The 18,313-nt window shown below is 44.7% G+C and overlaps 1 protein-coding gene across 2 annotated transcripts in view; it reads right to left on the bottom strand.

Annotated features, from left to right (window-relative positions):
- The window catches only part of TMCC3 (transmembrane and coiled-coil domain family 3), a 116,733-nt gene extending 103,076 nt beyond the window's left edge, over positions 1–13,657 (bottom strand). The window contains exon 1 of one of the 2 annotated variants that reach the window (XM_068276799.1): positions 13,596–13,657. In XM_068276799.1, the coding sequence (XP_068132900.1) occupies positions 13,596–13,622 (27 nt within the window). In that variant the 5' untranslated portion in view covers positions 13,623–13,657. Of the gene's footprint in view, positions 1–12,683; positions 12,961–13,595 lie in introns of those variants that run through there. The other variant, XM_068276798.1, reaches the window with a different exon arrangement.
- Between the last annotated feature and the right edge of the window lie 4,656 nt (positions 13,658–18,313).

Genomic DNA, 18,313 nt, shown 5'->3' with positions numbered 1-18,313 from the left:
AGAAGATAAACAACTTTTACATTGCGATTTTCTCCTTGCGTACTTAAAGCACTTGAGCTGAAGCAACTAGGACGCGCTAAGTAGGCAGTAGCAGTATTAAGGAGACTTGCCCAAGGACTCCTCAATAAATGGTTGCTGGCCTACTGTGACTGTGTCCAGTCACACAGGACAGTACTGTATTCCACATGGGTATTCTGTAGGCATGAACTAGCATTTGTTTCATGGTTAGAGTAGGGATCACCATATTGGGGCACTTTGGCACAGTCAGTGAGCTTAAGCCCTTGTACTATGCTGTAACCAGTGACCAAGAGCCCCTGTCCCAGTTTTTCCCTGTTGCGTGCTGCAGCCCTTTGCATTTATGTATTTTTCATGTGGGGACTGGGGATCTCCTCTGCTGCATGCCTACATTTCATAAAAATTTGATTTGTGCTGCTCACCCCCCCCCCCCGCATTATGCTTTCTGTAGGCATGGTCACTGAGATATTAGTGATCTGGAGCTGATGCAATTTTTTTGCACATATACTCAACTTGGAGATGGACCAATCAAATGCAGGTGTTAATTTCTGCCTCTAAAGCTGGGCACATACTCGTATGCTGAGGTAAATTATCGATATGCACCTCATAACAATTAACGACGACATTACCCCAGCTTCCAACTGGATATTAGATCAGATCTCAGCAGACGTCCATTCTATCAGGTTACTCATTGCAGCTGCTCCCTTTGTACTGCCTGCTGATGCCGCAATACAAAGCTATACAGTCTTCTACTTAGAAACAACTTGAGTTACAACATTTCAGCGATACTAAGTTGTCTTCAGGTATTTTATGACATATTTTTGTTGTAAAATAGTTTAACACACTTTAAAAGCACATCTAGACTATGTCAAAATCCAGACTTGTTTGAAAGTAAATTATTTATCCATGTTTTACATGTTTACCACAGGAAACAACTTACAAACAAATACAACTTACAATCTCCTGCAACAGAACATGTTTGTTAGTTGGGAATCCCTGTAGAGTCTAGCTGTGCTGCCCATGTCTGTGCACGACCTTAACCCCCACATCTATAAAAATAAAAATTAAAAATAAAAAAAAAGGACTTTCCCAAGCAACGTTTCATTGGCATAACAATGTAATGTTGAATAACAGGGCTTTGCTTTACAAAAAAAAAAAACCCCAAAAACAAAAGTACCGTAATCGTAGATCAGTGCTTTACAAGCTTTTCTGCAATTGCGCACCATTTCCAAACAACATCTTTAAAGAGCACTTGAGGTGTAAATAATAGTCTGCCTTCCCGCATAGCAACACTCGTCTGCATTCGCCGCCCAGAGACGTTGCCCAAGGGATCGGGTCCAGATCCCCAACAGGAGACATCAGGCAGCCCATGAGTGCGGGTCTTTATTCTTGTGTGCAGGACTTTTCACATGTTTCTTCTCTCCTTTGGCACTCCCTCCCACAATCTGTTCAGCATTCGCTCACCCTTTGCATCAAGTGTAATATGGACACTCACCTCTTCTGCAAATGTATAATCTGCCCCAGTACACTAATCACTTACTGACTTGTCATTGTGTTGGCCTCCAGTAGAGCATACACTCCCACTTTGTATAAAATGTATTCTCTTGTTTCCACCCTCTATATTGTGAGCCCAAAAGGGCAGCACTGTCTCTCCTGTGTTTCCAGTGCTAAAAATAATACAATGCTTAATTGTATATTGTCTGTATTGCCCTCATTGTTTGTTCGTACAACTATATGTACTGTCTATTGTACAGCATTGAGGAAGACGTTGGCGCTATATAAAATAAATATTTTACACACAAGTTCTATAAATTTGGTCATCAAGCTCTACAAATACAACTGGGTATAACTTACGGGGTGGTTTTATATTCCTCCCAACCTCCAAATAAACAGTACTTATCATAAAGTCTGGTGTACATGTCATAAAACAATTTCTCAAGTCAAGCTTAGAAGACCTGATCAAATAACAGGGAACACTCAGCGATGAGACCATTCACACAAGCCTTTGAAAACCGGAAAGACAAGAAAGTTCCTGGAAAATCTAAGCAAGCTTTTTTTTTTTCTTCTTCTTTCTTCATTTTTGTATATGTTACGGCCAGAACCCGAAGTTTGGCCAGAACTAGAAGTGGCCGGCCACTTCGGGTTCTGGCCGGCCAATGCGCGAACTGGCCGCTGCGCTGCGGCCAATGTGAGGAATGAAACAATTCCTGTAAGGTTTAATGTGATGTTGTGGCCGCAGCGCAGCAGGGTAAATGTATCATACATCTTTACTTTATTCAATGGCATTAAGCCGCCCGGCTTTTTCCCTCCGCCTCTCTCTCCTCCCCCCGCCTCTCTCTCCTCCCCCCGCCTCTCTCTCTCCTTCTCTTTATGGGCACAGCCGGGCCAGGGACACGCGTGTCCCTCCGGAGTCGTTCGTCGCGGCAGGGGAATCCTGCCGTTCTTGCAGAGCGGGTGCTGGCAGAAGCGATGTCTGCAGCCTCCCCGCTCTGCTCTCCTGCCGCGACGAACGACTCTCCTGGACACGCGTGTCCCCCGCCCGCTGCCCATAAGAGAAGGAAGAGAGAGGCGGGGGGAGGAGAGAGAGGCGGAGGGAAAAAGCCGGGCGGCTTAATGCCATTGAATAAAGTAAAGATGTGTGATACATTTACCCTGCTGCGCTGCGGCCACAACATCACATTAAACCTTACAGGAATTGTTTCATTCCTCACATTGGCCGCAGCGCAGCGGCCAGTTCGCGCATTGGCCGGCCAGAACCCGAAGTGGCCGGCCACTTCTAGTTCTGGCCAAACTTCGGGTTCTGGCCGTAACATATACATAACACGTCTGTAACCCTTTCTATACTGTATTGGTTCCTACCCTTTGTAAAATAGGCAGTTTTTCAAATCAAAAGTCTATTTTATTTAATGACCGAAAAAAAAAATACATCAAAACCAATCTTTGAGGAATTTCAGAAGTTTGAGTGTAACAATGGGCACATGATGTCACCTGAATAAATAATTAAAGGGAACCTGAACAGAGAGGTACTGTATTTGGAGGCTGCCATGTTTCCTTTTAACCAATACCAATTGCCTGGCAGTCCTGTCGATCCACTGCCTCTAATGCCGGGCATACACGGCACGTTTTATGCGGCTCGATGCCGGCGCATCCCCGCTCGTCCGTGCGCGGATCGATTGCCGCTCGCCCCCGCTTCCTTATCAGCGCTCGATTCCCTGCCATTGTCCGTAGGCGGGAATCGAGCGGGCGGGGGTCGAGCAGCATGATCGGGCCAGCAGAATATCAGCTGGCCGATACACGGTACAGAAACGTACCGTGTATCCCCAGCATAAGCTTTCAGCCATACAACCGGAGTAAGCAAATATGAGAATATATTTTTGCTTCCAATGTACTAGTAATTACCCCTACTACACAACCAATTCATGAAAAAAATTTTTTTTTTTTTGCTTCAGAGTCTCTTTAAGGTTCCCTTTAATTAAATAGAAGTGGCTTTGTGGGTTTAAACCTCCCCACCAACTCACTTAGGTTTGGTTCCCTCTATAGCAGAAAATGGCCATTTTTTTTTCTTACAGTTTAGCCACAATGGAAAACTGATAGTGAACAGATGCTATTTTATAAATTGGACACTTGTCAGTCTGCAACGTATATGTTGCGGTAAGTGGAATGCACTCGTGAAGTTTGCAATTTTTCCCATAAAGCGGATGCATTTCCCATATTGCCTATGGTGGAAATGCATCTGCTCCAGGCACAAACCAGAGCGGAACAGACCTTTGGAGTGGATACTACACTCTCTCCTCCCACTGGCCAGACAAGCTACAGATGGAACCTAGCATTCCAGAAAATATAACTAAAACAAAGTACTTACATATTACCCAATAGCAAAAATCTTTAGTAGGCTAGATGCTGCATCATCACAGAGACTGGCTTCCTACACTGCCTTCTGTAATGGGGAGTGACAAACTGCCACGCACACTTTATCCCACACTGGATCCTATATGAGAAAGATGTTGTGGTGGTAGGTACCGTAGGTTGATGCAGACAGTGTTACCCAATCTCTCTCCACTGCTAGTCTGTGGAGGGGAGAAGTGGCCCAGCAGTGGAAGCAGTGTCTGACAGCCAGTTTCCTGGATATTGCAGAATGACAACAGACTACTGTAAAGAATAGGTGCCAATTACTGTAGGTCTGAGGAGAGTCACATGGACAGCTGAGCACCCACTGGAAACACTAAGAAGGTTTACTGCAGGACCTTTACTTCAGGAAGCAGAAGCTGGCTAGTCATTTTTAGAAACATGACCGACAGATTGCTCATCTACACATTCCTTTGCTGCTAATATTAAGAAGCCCACCTGTAGGGTGTAATAAGTATATTCCATAAAGTAAGAAGTTTTAAATCAGGATGATACCATTTATTGGCTAACTAAAAAGAATAAGAATAAGTAAGCTTTCGGCCTTGGAGCCTTCGTCGGGCTTAAATCCTGTTTGCTTGCAGGCTGATGGTACAGACAGCTTTATACATGCAACATCAAAAGGGAAAACATAGATTTTTTTTCAAGCATAAATACGTGTCATTAAGATGCGTTAAGTGAAACAGAACATCTACATGGGGTGGGAGGTTGTTAGCCGAGATAAGAATTCTTGTCTACACCATGCTACCAGACCTGGGAGTTGGATTGTCACAGAGGCATCGTAAATTCTGAGTTCACAAGTTTAGCTATATAGGCTGAGAAAGAGTTTGGCATTAAATATCCTCAGCCTCATACCAATATAGAAAGTTTTCGTCCTTATTCAAGCCCTTGTCCACTGCTTTGAACCAATTTATACATTTTGTTTCTGCTATTTATCGATCATTTGACGTTTTGAAGCCACCCTTCAGGACAGTGACACAAAGATCATACATGCTGTGTCCGTTGGAACGAAAGTGTGTAGCAACTGGGAGTTCAGATTTGGTATTAATAGTATGCCTGTGTCCATTCATGTTTGTGCAGAGTTTGTCCAGTTTCTCCCACGTACATAACATTGTGGCATTTAGCACACATGGTCAGATATACCAGATTGGTGGAACCACAGGAAAATGTGCCTTGTACTCTGTACTCCTGTTGTGAACCAGGTATCGTTAACCTGTCAGTGGAGTAAATGTGTCTGCAGGTCCCACATCTTTTTTGTTGGCAAGGTGATGTTCCGTTTTGTTGTGGCCTATTCAAAGAACTCCTGACAATCATGTATTAGATTGTGTTGTTGCCGATATGACAAGAGGGGAGGTTTAGGGAATATCTTCCTCAGTCTGTGATCCTTGTGCAAAATGAGATGAAGTTCCTTAGCAGTCCTCCTTAAAAGACTTACGAGCCCAAATTAAAAAAAAAAAAAAAAAAAAAAAAAAAAGTTGTGTACCTGTGTGATTTTTGAAGGCACGGAGGACGCCATCTGCCCCCTCCGTGCAGTTCCGCCGGGTCCCCGCTGCATAATCTCACCCCACCCAACCAAGGGGCTCTTTTGCCCCCTCAAAAATGGCTGCCGGAGGAGGCCACGGCTGCGCAGTCCGCACAGACACGAGTGCGGCTGCGCAGCTCTAGGGCCTCCCTCCCCGATCCACGCTAAAGGCTGTCTCCTTTAAAAGGCGCCACCATAAGCCACAAAAGGAATTATGGCTATAGCGGCACTCAAAAGACAGAGCACAAGTTACTCTAAAAACAATCACTCGGCAGCCAGCAATAGCTGGAACCTGAATTACATCTTTCCCCACTATCCACAGCAACCTGGAGGGAAATCGTAAATAGCGCCGCCGGAACTTGTGCAGCAACAGGGTGAGCAGTTTATCAGCTTTACCATGTGCCCAGCTCTCCTGGCAGCTGCTTCATATGTATGCGCCTCCATATGCCTCAAGATTTCAGTTTATAGTGATCATTTCTAATAATAAACAGACTTATAGATTTCAGTATGGCCACATGGAAAGAAAAAAAATATATATATAACCAAAGTAGCCCAATTTTAAATAGAACTAAACTGTACTTTAAGTTAGTCACATCTGTACAGCATCTGCCATGAACTGTGGCCTGAGGGATTGAGTCCCAACCCCTGACGATCAACAGTAATCTATGGTGTGTATGTAGCTATAAGCCGCATCTACACGAGTAGATGCGGCCGCGATGCTCCTTATCAATCGAGCCGCTGATGCAGCTCGATTGATAAGAGCCGACAGGATGGCTCTCCGCACCGCCGATTCCCTGCTCGATCCCCGCGAGGGGACAATGGCAGGGAATCGTGCGGGAGATGAGCGGGGAATCGAATGCGGGGCACGCGGAAGAGGCGATCCGGCGGCTAATCGAGCCGCCGGATCGCTACAATGTCCCATGGTGTAGATGGGGCTTTAAGCTGCTCAGACACTATTCAATATCAATCACTCAAATTTGTTTTTGATCAATGTTAAGCTAAAATTGATCATAACATCAATTGTAATATTGGTCCTAATATTGATTGAGGGGGAAAAAAAAAAAAAAAGGATTAAAAAAAACAGCTAAAACAGTCGAGTTGATCAAGAAATTCAGGAAGCATGCCTCAATCCACTTCCGATCTATAGCGACGGAACCAAGGTCGAATGTGTACCCGGCGTCCACATCCTGGGCACAACCAAGGACCTGAGCTGGAAGTCCAATACCATCTCTACCCACTAGAGACTATTCTTTAACTGCCAACTAATAAAGTTTGGCATGGCTCAGGAGCTTCTCAGGTCCTTCTACTTTGCCACAATCGATTCTGTCCTCTGCTCATCCATCCTGGTCTGGTATGCAGGCTTCACCATCAGTGACAGCAAAGAATCATCAAATCAGCGGAGAGGATCATTGGGAAACCCCTTCCCCCACTAGACCTACTTCACTTCTCCAGAATGGGCTCTAGAGCAATGGGGATTGCCAACGACCACTCACACTCATGTTTCCACTACTTCAGCTCCCATCAAGCCGGAGTTCTAGGCTATCTCCACCAAGACTTTAAGGCATAGGAACACTTTTTTCCTTTCCGCTGTCAAACTCTTGAACTCCCCCCATGCCCCCCTTATGAGGTCACCCTTGTCCTTTTTCATTTTTGTTATTACAACTACTACTGTTACTGTCTATTTATTTGGCCCACAATGGTTGTTATTGACAACTCTGTTTTCGTCTTCCTCTTACTTTGTGCTATGTATGTGCCAAAAACATTTCTGGGCGCATAAAACAGTTTCTGATTCTGAACAGTGTAAAGCCATCTTTACATGAAACAATACTGTACTTAAAGGATACATGAGGCAAATGTGAAAAAAAAAAAGTTTCCCCCACCTGGGGCTTCTTCTCACCCCTAGAAGTCAAGTTCAATTCTCAGAAGTTCAATTCGGGTCATGATCTTACAAAGGGAAGAGAGGAGTCCTGGCTCAGAGCGGAACTGTGCTGTGGGACCTAATAGACTTTTAGGGGCCGGAAAAAGCCCCAGGTGAGTGAAACTTATTTTTCAGATTACTGGATGTATCCTTTAAGGATCCATGTTAATGGATCTGCTGGGGATGTGTCTATACAACATTGTTCCCCAAACTGTTGCCCGAGGGATGGTTTCTCAAACCCCGATGAGCAACAATTCTAACTTCTGTGTACAGATCGTCCCCGGTTAACGAACGAGAGATAGGGACTGTAGGTTCGTTCTTAACCTGAATCTGTTCTTAAGTCGGAACAATATGCTATCCCTGTCTCCTGTACCTCCTCTGTGCCTCCAGTGTCCCTCTCTGTCACCTCTGCCCTCTGTGCCTGCTTATACAAAATTTAAAAGCTATTTTTTTTTGCATTTTTTTAAAATCGATTTTCTCAAAAACTAAAAGTCCAATTTGAAAAATGTTTTTGGCTTGTTCCCATGGAAACACTGAATCCATGCCGGTCGTATCAGCGGGCCATTCGTAAGTCGGGGACTACCTGTACTTAGCTTAAAGTGTGCCAGAGATGCAGTGTTCCTAAGATTTGATACTTAACCGGGCCTTTCTCCTGCCCCATAAACACGTGCGTGTCCCACGCCATGCTCCCGCGGTCTGCTATTCAGCCTCACTCAGCCCCGGTAACTTGCTCAGCGATGCCTGTCCAGGCAGTAGGCCGCACAAGTGTAGGAGACGACCCAGACTGCACGCGACTGAGTAAGTTACCGGGGCGGGAGGAAGCCCTGGCTAAGTATCAAATCTTACTAACGCTTCATCACTGGTTTACTTTAAGGATTGGAACAATGCACTCAGGAGAGAAGGTCAGGCACTCTGGATCTCTCAACAATGCAGCAGGGAGGCTGTACACACACTACTTCTCGGCACAGACTACCCTATCCAGCCACCTCAGTTAAGAATCCTCTAGCGTGTGTATGGGCCTTCAGTCTTCTCAGCACTCCTAAAAGCGCACCACTGTTCACCCCACACTGCTTTATCCAAGTACATTTTCCAGTGGTGGAGACAGGCTGCTCCATTACCTGGAACTGGATGTGGCCACAACACTCGATACTCCACCACAGCCAGCACAAAATCTGAGCTCTGCACAACACTGCCTATATGTACAGGCCCTTATATCTCTCAAACCATGTTCATGATATGCAATATTTGAGGTCTTTCGTTTCTTTGTAGTTTTTTTGTTTGTTTGTTTTTTTAAAGGAAACCCAAGGTGTGAGGGATATGGATGCTGCCATATTTATTTCCTTGTAAAGAATGCCATTTGCCTGGCAGCCATGTTAATCTTCTGGCATACGTAGTGTCTGAGTCAAAAACCTGAAACAAGCATATGGCTAATCCAGTAAAACCTGCATCAGTTGAGTCAGAGTGCCTGATCTGCTGCATGCTTATTCAAGGTCTATGGCTAAAAGTATTAGAGACACAGGATCAGGCGGACTGCCAGGCAACTGGTATTGTTTAAAAGGTAATAAATATGGAAGCAGGGCAAAAATCTTCCGAAATTTATGAAACCACTGACTCCAGTTACCCAAAAATTGTTCTGACTCCACAGCCCTGGGAAGCCTCCATATCCCTCTCAGCTCGGGTTCCCTTTAACTAAAGGTCCATACCCAAGCTGGTCTGAACTCGGCAGTGAAGGACGATACCGACCGCCATGGCCGAGAATCAGGCATCAGATCAGTGTGTGTACAGCAGCCACACAACAATCGCTAAATATCCGGCATGTTGGACCTTCAACAATGCCCAAGCACCGCATGACAACATTGTTCTCCCCGCTCTCCCACCTGCCGGAAGCCACTCCACTGTATGCAATCATCGTTCCTCCACCCCTCTCCATAGCAACAGACACATCATCAGCCAGAGGCTGATGGGGTGTTAGTGATGTCACCCAGCAGGGATCAGTACCCAATCCCTTGGGTGACAGAGATCCAGAAGACATGTGAAGGAGAATTTATAGTGTGTGAACAAACATCAACTTTAAGGCCTCATTATTATTATTTTTTAGTATTTATACAGCGCCAACATCTCCCGCAGCGCTGTACAGAGTATATATATATATATATATATATATATATATATATATATATATTCTTGTCACTAACTGTCCCTCAAAGGAGCTCACAATCTAGTCCCTACTATAATCATATGTCTAGTTACCCAAAAATTGTTCTGACTCCACAGCCCTGGGAAGGGCATGTATATTTTAGTCTAGGGCCAATTTTAGGGGGAAGCCAATTAACTTATCTGTATGTTTTTGGGATGTGGGAGGAAACCGGAATACCCGGAGGAGACCCACGCAGACATGGGGAGAACATACAAACTCCTTGCAGATGTTGACCTGGCTGGGATTCGAACCGGGGACCCAGCGATGCAAGGCGAGAGCACTAACCACTACGCCACCGTGCTGCCCACCGCCACTGTGCTTCCCCTTATTCACATTACACGTGTTACCATCCGTATTACAGCAATGCGTGTAGGAGGCAGACACGCACAAACATCAGAAGTGCATAGACTGCACTGTCTGATGCTCACACTGCATGCGTTCCAGACCAGTGCAATGCGTGAACGCATGCTGCACACATTTTTTTAGCAATACTCGTAGCTGACCCATTCACTGTAGTGAATGGGATCAGCCATGCAACGCATGCAAACGCAGATGGCGTGCGGTCATACGCGTTGCATTCCCACGGTCATCTACGTGTGATAATGTGAACGAGGCCTAACATTTTCACATAGTACCTTCACAATAGTTCATTGTATTCAGAATCAGGGGGCTCTCATACTACACAGAAGTAGTAAAACTGGCCAATCAATCACAATTGGATAAATGTACACCCCCCAAAATCTTTGGGGATGACTACCACTGTTGTAAGGCATGCACAATAGCAATTTTTATCAATCATATCTGTAAAATAATATCACTTACAAAAAAACAACAAAAAGGTAGGATTGTAAACATTGTTAATCCTGCAGCTATTACACAACCATTCTCAGTTTGATTTGACTTTATCATCTATAACTTGTTACTGTTTGAGCACCTCTCAGTATATAAAGTGAAACAAGAGTATCAGCAAGTTGAGACAGCTAGGTGACTCATTTGAAACAGCTGATACAAAAACTGTAGCAATTAAGAGTCAATAAAGGTGACAACAGATAGCAACAATATTGTTTTGTGCTGGTTTACCCCTTTATGGTATTTCCCGAGTTTCCTGTTAAGAAAACAGGGACTGGCTGCAGATGTCATTCTGTGTCAAGTGTCACTACACAAGTGTGGCAACAAACAAGTCTTGAACCAAATGTCTGTGCCATAAAATTCACAAAGTGTCCAAAATGCTGTATTATTTCATACCTGATATGACATAAGAAGCATGTATTGTAAGGATACGAAATATTACTGACATTAAAACTTGCAGGATGAGTCATTAAGACTGTATTAATAGCACACAGTTAGGGCTTGTTTCCACTGTAGCGGTGCGGAATCGCCTGGATTCCACCGCAGAAGAAATCGCATGCAGGTGCGGTTTTTTACGCGTTATTTTACGCGATTACGCATGCGATTTCGCATAGGTTAGGCTATGTGCGTTTTTAACCATGTCACTGCCTGTGTTAATTTACATTGGTTCCTATGCGGAATCGCATGCGTAATCGCGTAAAATAACGCGTAAAAAAACGCATGCGATTTCCCTATTAAATACATTAGCGGCGATTCGCATGCATTCCACTAGCAGGCGAATTCGTTGGCTCTTTTGTGCGTTTTTTCACCGCTCATAAAAACGCACCACGCAAACGCTACAGTGGAAACAGGTCCATTCACTTGCATTACATGTGCGAATCTGCATGCGTTGGACGCATGCAGATTCGCGATAGTGGAAACGAGCCCTTAGATTTCCCATATGACAGGATTAACAGCACATACTGTGCATATATCCACACTCAAGTCACTTAATGGAAAGGTCATTCCTATTTCAGCTATTGCTGTTACAATGACTTGTGTGGTCTAGGTAAATGCCTCACATATGGACCTAGTGTATCATGGATGGAGATACCCACATCAGTAGCCTCAGGGTGCATACACACATTCCATTTTACCATCACCATGTAGTAGGAGGGCCAACAGTTTTGAATAGCTCTCATACTACATGGAAGTGGGAAAACTGAACAATCAAAATTGGATGAGTGCTCCAGGCTAAAAGTACCCACTAATGATAAAAAAAAAAGTAAATATGAGGGACTGCCTGAAGCATCCATTCAAAGTATATTATCTCAGTATACCCTTCTACACAGGTATATGCAATCTTTATGTGAAAGGAACACTGGTAAAATGACTTATATTCTACTATTGGGCAGTGGTAATGCCAATATTACAATATCAATAATTGTTACTATTGCTAAACCTAGCCTCACATCTGTACCCCCTCTACCAATGCTTAGCCCTAAACGACCCACTGGCGCACACCCACTGATGACTGTGCTGCCTTTAGTACCACTGTACAAACTAAATATTAGGTGCCCCAGAAGTTCAGGCACCCCATAGACATCCATAATAAGATTGGCAATTGCGGGAAATTTGGGCGCACAATAAAATAGCAAGCAGCCCAACATACTGCAGCTACAAATAGCGGGCACAATTGCCAATATCAATGTGTGTGCCTAAACTTCCTCCGTTGCCCAAATTTCCTGTCCCCCCTTTCTGCTATATAGATTTGATAAAATTGTACAATCAAAATTGTATCATAAGTTGGCACCTTGATCAAGCCAACAACAGCTCTCTTTCATCTTAGCGTTACCTTTCCAATACACAGCTGACATTTCATCAGGAATCAGGGGAATACTGTGGCTGCTTGCACTAAACATAGTGTACGAGTACAATGGGAATGAGACATAGCGCCACTTCCTATACATCACACGCACCATATACACTGCAGTGCTGATCATATTACTAATGGCAATAATGGACATGTATAATGTACTGCTCGGTGGGTGTAGTGAAGACATGGGAGTGAACTGGACCCTAATTGCCCATTATAAGCCGCAGGTTGTCAGTAGGCAGCGTTCACACAGTGACCACAGAGTGCAGCGCTACAGAGTCTCCAGCAGTTGTGGAACTAGAAGTCGGAGCATGCCAGGCGTGAGCTATATTATATACAAGGTGCACCAGTCGTATATAGCTCATTACTGGTACGGAGACACAGGTCCCCCAGCCTCATCCCCACCATCACCCCCATGCCTTACCCGAGGCTTGCTCCGCTGGTGCCTCTCCGGATCAGAGTAAGTCCTGTCCACGGCTATCCCCGTGTCGCTGCCCGGCATGGTGGTGGAGGTTTGGTAGCAGCAGCTAGACAGCCCGAGGTCGCCTCCCTGGCAGAGAGGATGGAGCGGTGAGCGCGGCCAGGCGCTGTGACTGGCACATAATAGACGCGGCTGGCTCTGTCCCCTCTCCGGCCGATCGTGCAGCCGTGTGTGTTGCTCGCCGCTGGGAGTGTGTCTGTGTGGATCAGGGTGGATCGCAGACACGCCCACTCTGCACACCCCTTCACTGCCGGGGGCCAGAAAACCTGTGAAGTAGAGATGGGAAGTTCGGATCTTTTCAATGATCCGGATGATTCGAATCGGATCATTGAAGAGATCCGGATCTTTGATCCGAATCTCGGATCATTTTACTACAGGAAGCATTCGGGGGTGAAATGAACAGCAGGACAGGTCTGTGGGCAGGAGAAGGGGAGGGAGTGGACACACAGAGAAGGGGAGAAGATGGACAGAGGGCAGGGAGTGGACAGAGAAGGGAGGAGGGACGAGCAGAGAGCAGAAATGTTTGCACGTAATACCCACATGCTGCAGTCATATGCTTTACATATATTTCACCTATATGTTCATCTGTACACTTTGAAAGAAAAGGTCGCACAGTGAAAGAAAGCATTCCCAGAAGATAAGTGCAGCTGTTTAGTGCCGAGCGCAGGAGGATTATATTGCCTTTCAATCACACTGTCTGCAAAGTCACTGAGCTGTGCTGAGCCAAAAGCTTCCAATGTGATCACTGTGCAGCACTACGGAACAGCCAGCCTATAATGGGCAGCACGTTATAGCCAGTATATGTGCTCTACACATATCTGGCAGTGGCACCCATGCCCCCTCTCTCTCATCTACCTGTCTCCCTGCAAGGCTGGCTCCCATACAACAGAGCGATCCATCTCTGCTCAGTGCTTCCAGGACCCCGCTGCCCGCTGAGAGGGGGCGTGTCGGTCCTTGCCCCGCCCCTTTTGCGATCCGAATCGTTCATTTTGATGATTCGGATGATCGACTCATAAAATAGATTCGGATCAAAGATCCGAATCGTTCATGATCCGGACAACACTACTGTGAAGTGTATAGCAATGCACGCCTGGAGCCTCCGGCTACGCCGCGCACTCAGCAGCAGCAGCCAAGGAACCCGCTCCCTGTGACAAGGGACGGAGAGCAAGGAGCCCGGGAACCAGGTGACCTGCAGGAAACTACCCTGGAAAATGAAATAAGATACATATGAGCAGCAGGGCACACGTCGCTGCAAAGAGATAACGCAATGAGAACACGACAAGGCGTGTATTCCCACGCCTTGCAAAAGGCCCATTAACTATACATGTTTATAGTGGCGTAGCAATAGGGGATGCAGAGGTTATAACTGCACCGGGGCCCTTGGACCACAGGGGCCCACTAGACTGCCCCCCTCAACCACAGTATTAGCTCAATGGTGCGAAACTGATGATGATCACTTCTATTATATATATATATGCTTTGAATAGTGGTTAACCATAAACAAACTGTTACCCTCCTCTGCTTCTCTACCTCTCATACTGTGGATGTGCTTGGCAGGTTTTATATGAATTGTTATGTATAGATTGCTTGGGGGGCCCAATGTAAAACTTGCGCTGGGGCCCAAAGTTCTTTAGCTACACCACTGTGCGATCACAAAGTGCTGGATGCAGTATTTTCAGAGCAATCGCATTCAATAGCTTCAGGACCAAATTGTGCTTGCTCCAGGAATGCCATGTAAAATCACAGTACTTTAGGGTTTGGAAATAACAAGCAGTTTCCGAAATTGCAATGCCGCCCCCGGCTCAAGTGGCTGCAACTCTGAAGCGATTTGAGTCCGCAAGAAGAAATACGTGATACAGTACAAATGTTGTGTGTCTTGTCCAGAGCAAAATGAGCCATAAATTACTTTTCTCCTATAATGCTATCACTTAAAGTAGGCAGTAGAAATTTGACAGAGGTGACAGGCTTTGGACTAGTCCATCTCTTCATAGGGGATTCTCAGCAAGGATTTTTTTCGTTATAAAGATATTCCCAAAAAAGGATTTAAACAATAATGCTGGCCAGCTTCCCTGCTTGCTACACAGTTTTTTGGCAGTTGGATAGAGCAACTGCCATTCACTGTTTTCACTGTATTCAAGTGCTTTTCAAAATAAATATATCCCTGAGAATCCCCTATAAAGAGATGGACTAGTCCAAAACCTGTCACTTCTGTCAAATTTCTACTACCTACTGTAAGTGACAGCAACATAGGAGAAAAGTAATTTATGGCTCATTTTTCTCAGGAAAAAATGTACTTCTTATTTGAATATGTTTGCACATATTTTAAATTTCACAGTTTTTCACTGTAGTGCCCCTTTAATAATTTGTTCTTGTCTGGTAATTACCTGGCTTGGGCCACTGCCAAATATACAGTGTTAGTGAGGTGACACTTGACAGGTTTGGGACTTTGGGAGTCACTTTATTTGTATGACCCTTTATCTGGGGATTTGTAGGAGGAGTTGTGTGATGCAACTGTCTTCCTGTCAGCTATTTCTAGGCACAGTAAAGACATGATTCTGGCTAGCAGCCAAATAACTACCACTATAAGTTCATGAGGAAATATGACACTACTGCATATATTGTACAGCCTACACAAAAGAGTAACTTCGTGCAGTGAAAAATAGAGAAAACATTGTAAAGCAAATACAAGAGACTGGTAAGAACTGACATGCAGGCTTCACTTTTTTTAGTGTTTTTGGGGCTCTGACAATCACTGGCACTTTCAAAAAGGCTAATGTAAGTCTGTGGTGTTGAGCCCAGTGGAGCAATTGCAATTTTGGAAAACACAATCACAGAACATGCAAAATTTCCCATGTTTAGGTGGCTACACCCCATGTATGTTTTTCCAATTTGAGAATTAAGTACATTTTTTCAGGGAGATTGTAAAATGTGAAAAATCTGACCAATGTAACACACACTTGTGTTAAATTTTTCCCCAATGATGAACAAAAAATGATCAAAAACTAAAATGTTTAAGTAAAAATTGCTTGGGTGTATAAATCAAGAAATTGACAATCTATCCTACACCATTCAATTTAAAAAAAAAAAAAAAAAGATCTGAAATATCCACCACTCCTGATTGACTCATAATGAAAAATAATGGGAAATTTGATCAGATTTCATGGTTAAATAATAAAAAAAAAAACTTAAAGGGGCACTATGGCAAAAAATTGTAAAATTTAAAACATGTGCAAACATAAACAAATAAATGGCAGTTGCTCCGTCCAACTGCCAGAATACTGTGTAGGGAGCAGGGAAGCTGGCCAGCATCATTGTTTAAATCCTTTTTAGGGACAGAGCAACTGCCATACACCAAGTGCTTTTGAAAATAAGTAAATCCCTGAGAATCCCCTATGAAGAGATGAACTAGTCCAAAACCTGTCGCTTCTGTCAGAATTCTACTTCCTACTGTAAGTGACAGCAACATAGGAGAAAAGTAATTTATGGCTCATTGTACTCTGGAAAACAGGGCCGGGACAAGGTCCGCCACCAACAGAGGCTGAGGTGCCCAAGTGTGCCCCCCCCCATTGGGTGTGGCCATGAAAAGATGTGGGCGGAGCTAATTGTAATGTAACAGTGTAACGCAAAGACAGTGGGCCCTAGTTTTCTCCCAAAACACAGGCAACGGACCCTAAAGTTAATTACACAATGTGTTCCCCTACCCCCCCCCCCCCCCCCCCACCTACAAACAAGGGACAGGGAAAGCAGGCAGAACCCTTCAGTCAGCAAGACATGTAATAAGGAAGCCTTTCACCAGAAAATACATATAATGCAGCAGCGTTTCCCCAGACAATTCACATAATGGTGCAGTGTTTCCCCAGACAATTCACATAATAACGCAGCTTTTCCCAAGACAATTCACATCATGGCGCAGCTTTTCCCCGGCAATTCACATAATTGAGCATCCTGTAACTTCGCTTGAAGTCACGGCAAAGTGCGCATGCACTGCTCATCAGCGCTCCTGGCAAGATGACGCAGGCCATCTCTGTAAGCTTACTGCACACACGCAGTTCAGTCATCAGAGAACCGCGCATGCACAGCAAGTTAATGGAGATGGCCTGTGCCATCTTGCCAGGAGCGCTTACGAGCCGTGCACGCGCACTTTACCGCGACTTTGAGCGAAGTTACAGGATTTCGGGAGCTCCAGCTGGATGACTGACGGGGAACCTGAGGGACCTTGGAGACTACAGGGGGCTAGAGGAAGCCCCAAGTATGTTAAAAAGTATTTTTTTTCTCAGTTCAGGGTCTATTAATGATCAGAACATAAAGATAAATAATAATTCCATTATTTATTGGTGTGCTAATGCAGAATTCATTAATTGTCTCATCAGCCACCCTGACTCTGACATCACTGTCAGTGGCGTAGCTACAAACCTCTGGGTCCCGATGCGGAATCTGGATGTGGGCCCCCCCTCCCCCGGCAACAACAGCCCCTCCGCAACACCCGAAGCACACACATATCTGAATCCCTATAGCTGTGCATGGCATGGCTATATCAATTCAGCTTTGCAACAGCATGGGTGCCACGTTCAATTTGCAAACATACGCAGCAACCAGAGGAAATAGGGCAATTAGTAGCAAGATGCCAGTCTGAAGGAAAATAATCGCAATGTGGGAGCATTAGCCAGAAAATAATCGTTATGTGGGAGCATTCACCAGATAATAATCGTTATGTGGGAGCAGTCACCAGATAATAATCGTTATGTGGGAGCTTTCACCAGATAATAATCGTTATGTGGGAGCATTCACCAGATAATAATCGTTATGTGGAAGCATTCACCAGATAATAATCGCAATGTGGGAGCATTCACCAGAAAATAATCACAATGTGGGAGCATTCACCAGAAAATAATCGTTATGTGGGAGCATTCACCAGAAAATAATCGTTATGTGGGAGCATTCACCAGATAATAATCGTTATGTGGGAGCATTCACCAGATAATAATCGTTATGTGGGAGCATTCACTCGAAAATAATCGTTATGTGGGAGCAGTCACCAGATAATAATTGCTATGTGGGGGCATTCACCAGAAAATAATCGTTATGTGGGAGCATTCACCAGATAATAATCGCAATGTTGGAGCATTCACCAGACAATAATCGCTATGTGGGGAGCAGTCACCAGAAAATAATCGTTATGTGGGAGCATTCACCAGATAATAATTGCTATGTGGGGAGCAGTCACCAGAAAATAATCGTTATGTGGGAGCATTCACCAGACAATAATCGCAATGTGGGAGCATTCACCAGATAATAATCGCAATGTGGGAGCATTCACCAGATAATAATCGCAATGTGGGAGCATTCACCAGATAATAATCGCAATGTGGGAAGCATTCACCAGACAATAATCGCAATGTGGGAGCATTCACCAAAAAATAATCGCTATGTGGGGAGCATTCGCCAGACAATAATCGTTATGTGGGAGCAGTCACCAGATAATAATCGCAATGTGGGAGCATTCACCAGACAATAATCGCTATGTGGAAGCATTCACCAGAAAATAATCGTTATGTGGGGACATTCACCAGAAA

Source organism: Hyperolius riggenbachi, chromosome 3 (genome assembly GCF_040937935.1).
Source record: "Hyperolius riggenbachi isolate aHypRig1 chromosome 3, aHypRig1.pri, whole genome shotgun sequence".
NCBI lineage: Eukaryota > Metazoa > Chordata > Amphibia > Anura > Hyperoliidae > Hyperolius > Hyperolius riggenbachi.
This window is presented reverse-complemented; position numbering and strand designations above follow the sequence as displayed.